Raw genomic sequence first — 2,502 nt, forward strand, 5'->3', positions numbered from 1 at the left:
GTCACCGAGCATGCCTTGAAGATCAGGCCAGGCTCCAAGCTGGTGAAGCAGTGCCTACGTTGCTTCGACGAGGAGAAACATAGGGCCATCGGTGAAGAGGTTACGAAGCTTTGGTAGCCAGGTTCATCAAGGAAGTATACCACCCCGAGTGGTTAGCCAATCTTGTTCTTGTATAAAAAAGAGTGGGAAATGGAGAATGCGTGTTGACTACATAGGTCTCAACAAAGTATGTCTAAAGGATCCATTTCCTTTGCCACACATAGACCAAGTAGTTGACTCGACCTCAGGGTCCGAAACCCTTTGCTTCCTTGATGCGTACTCTGGGTATCATCAAATCACGATGAAAGAGTCTGACCAGCTCGCGACATCTTTTATCACCCTGTTCAGATCATTCTGCTATGTCACCATGCCTTTGGTCTGAAGAACATAGGGGCGACGTACCAACATTGCATGCTCAAGTGTTTTAGGGATCTCATCAGGCGAACTGTTGAGGCTTACATGGATGACATCATGGTCAAGTCCAAATGGGCTAACCAGGTCATGGCCGACCTAGAGCAGACCTTTGTGAAACTTTGAGCAAATGGCATTAAGCTCAACCCCGAGAAGTGTATTTTTGGGGTCCCAAGGGGTATGCTGCTAGGTTTTATCATCTCCAAGCATGGCATCGAGGCCAACCCGGAGAAGATCTTGGCCATCATGAGGATGGGCCTGATTCAGAACATAAACGGGGAACAATGAGTTACAGGGTGCCTCGCCACGCTTGGCCGCTTTATCTCATGCCTTAGTGAACGAGGTCTCCCCCTCTATCGGCTTTTGAAGAAGGACGACCATTTTGAATGGATGCCCGAGGCCTAGGTGTCACTTCACATGGTCAAGCAGCTTCTGATGAAGGCCTCGATCCTGGTCCCTCCAACTAATAGAGAACCGCTTTTGCTCTACATTGTAGGCAGCATGCAAGTGGTCAGCGCCGCCCTAGTGGTAGAATAAGAAGAAGAGGGACATGCCCTCAAAGTGCAGCATCCCATGTACTTCATTAGCAAGGTCTTGTCCGATTCCATGACCCGCTACCCCCAAATCCAGAAGCTCCTATACACTGTCCTTATCACCAAGAGGAAGTTGCGTCACTACTTCGAGTCACATCCGGTGACGATCGTGACATCCTTCCCTCTCGGCGAGGTCATCTAGAACCAGGATGCCATAGGAAGAATCACAAAGTGGGCACTTGAGCTAATGGGTCAACTCATTTCGTATGCCCCCTGGATGGCCATCAAGTCCCAAGTGCTAGCTAATTTCATTGTAGAGTGGACCGAGATCCAAATGCCGCTAGCAGTCATCAACCAAGAGTACTGTACAATGTACTTCGATGGATCACTGATGAAGAAAGGCACCAGCACAGGGCTAGTCTTTGTTTCACCCCTCAGGGTATGCATGAGGTACATGGTTCGCATCCATTTCCCCTCCAACAATGTGGCCAAATATGAAGCGCTCATCAACGGCCTGCGCATCGCCATCGAGTTGGGTATCCAACGGCTTGATGTCCGGGGGTGACTCCCAGCTGGTCAATGACCAAGTCATGAAGGAATCAAGCTACCACAATGAGTTTGATGGTCTCGAGCTCAATCACATTCTGAGGCATCTCAACAAGGCGGCCGACGCACTAGCAAAAATGGCATTTGGCCGAGAGCCAGTGCCGATAGGCCTCTTCGCCAGTGATCAATATAAGCCCTCAGTCTGCTACGAGGAGTCGGAACAAGCCAGTGATGGGCCACCTGCCTTGGGCTTGGAGGCTAACCATCCATCAGCTCCATCTGACCCTGAAGTCATGGAGGTTGATGAGGATCCAGCGATAGAGCCCGACCCTCTGGCCGACTGGGGCATGCCTTACCTAGACTACCTCCACTATGAGGCATTGCCGATAGACAAAATGGAGGCTCAGCAGCTCGTGTGTCGCGCCAAGTCCTTTGTCCTTATTGAGGGTGAGTTCTACAGGTGAAGCCACTCTGGGATCCTGCAGCACTGCATCCCCATCAAATGAGGGAAGTGGTTGCTAAGCGATATCCATGGTGGGGTCTGCAATTATGATGCCATGCCTAGAACCCTGGTTGGAAACGTGTTTCGACAAGGCTTCTACTGGCCGACCACGGTAGCCGACACTGAACATATCATGTGCCCTACGAAGGGTGTCAATACTACGCTCGGTAGACCCACCTACCGGCCCAAGCACTCCAAACGATCCCCATCACGTGGCTGTTCGTGGTCTGTGGGCTTGATCTAGTCAGACCTCTCATAAGGGTGCCTAGGGGCTATATGCACTTGCTTGTCACCATAGACAAGTTTACAAAGTGGATAGAGGCTCGACTGATCTCCGCGATCAAGTTCGAGCAAGCTGTGATGTTCTTCCTTGACATCGTCCATCGCTTTGGAGTCCTAAACTCCATTATCATGGACAACGACACGTAGTTCACCAGAAAGAAGTTCTTCTGATTCTGCGATGAATACCAC

The 2,502-nt window shown here is 50.6% G+C and overlaps 1 protein-coding gene across 1 annotated transcript; it reads left to right on the forward strand.

Annotated features, from left to right (window-relative positions):
• Positions 1-1,534: 1,534 nt before the first annotated feature.
• Positions 1,535-1,993, forward strand: LOC136523662 (uncharacterized). The gene has a single exon (XM_066517270.1). It carries the CDS (start codon positions 1,535-1,537, stop codon positions 1,991-1,993), a length of 459 nt encoding a protein of 152 aa, XP_066373367.1.
• The last annotated feature ends 509 nt before the right edge of the window (positions 1,994-2,502 follow it).

This window comes from Miscanthus floridulus, chromosome 18 (genome assembly GCF_019320115.1).
Source record: "Miscanthus floridulus cultivar M001 chromosome 18, ASM1932011v1, whole genome shotgun sequence".
Classification (NCBI taxonomy): domain Eukaryota; kingdom Viridiplantae; phylum Streptophyta; class Magnoliopsida; order Poales; family Poaceae; genus Miscanthus; species Miscanthus floridulus.

What these genes read in the sequence shown, in the direction of transcription:
- LOC136523662 (XM_066517270.1), top strand. Translation starts at nt 1,535, where the DNA reads ATGTCCGGGGGTGACTCCCAGCTGGTCAATGACCAAGTCATGAAGGAA.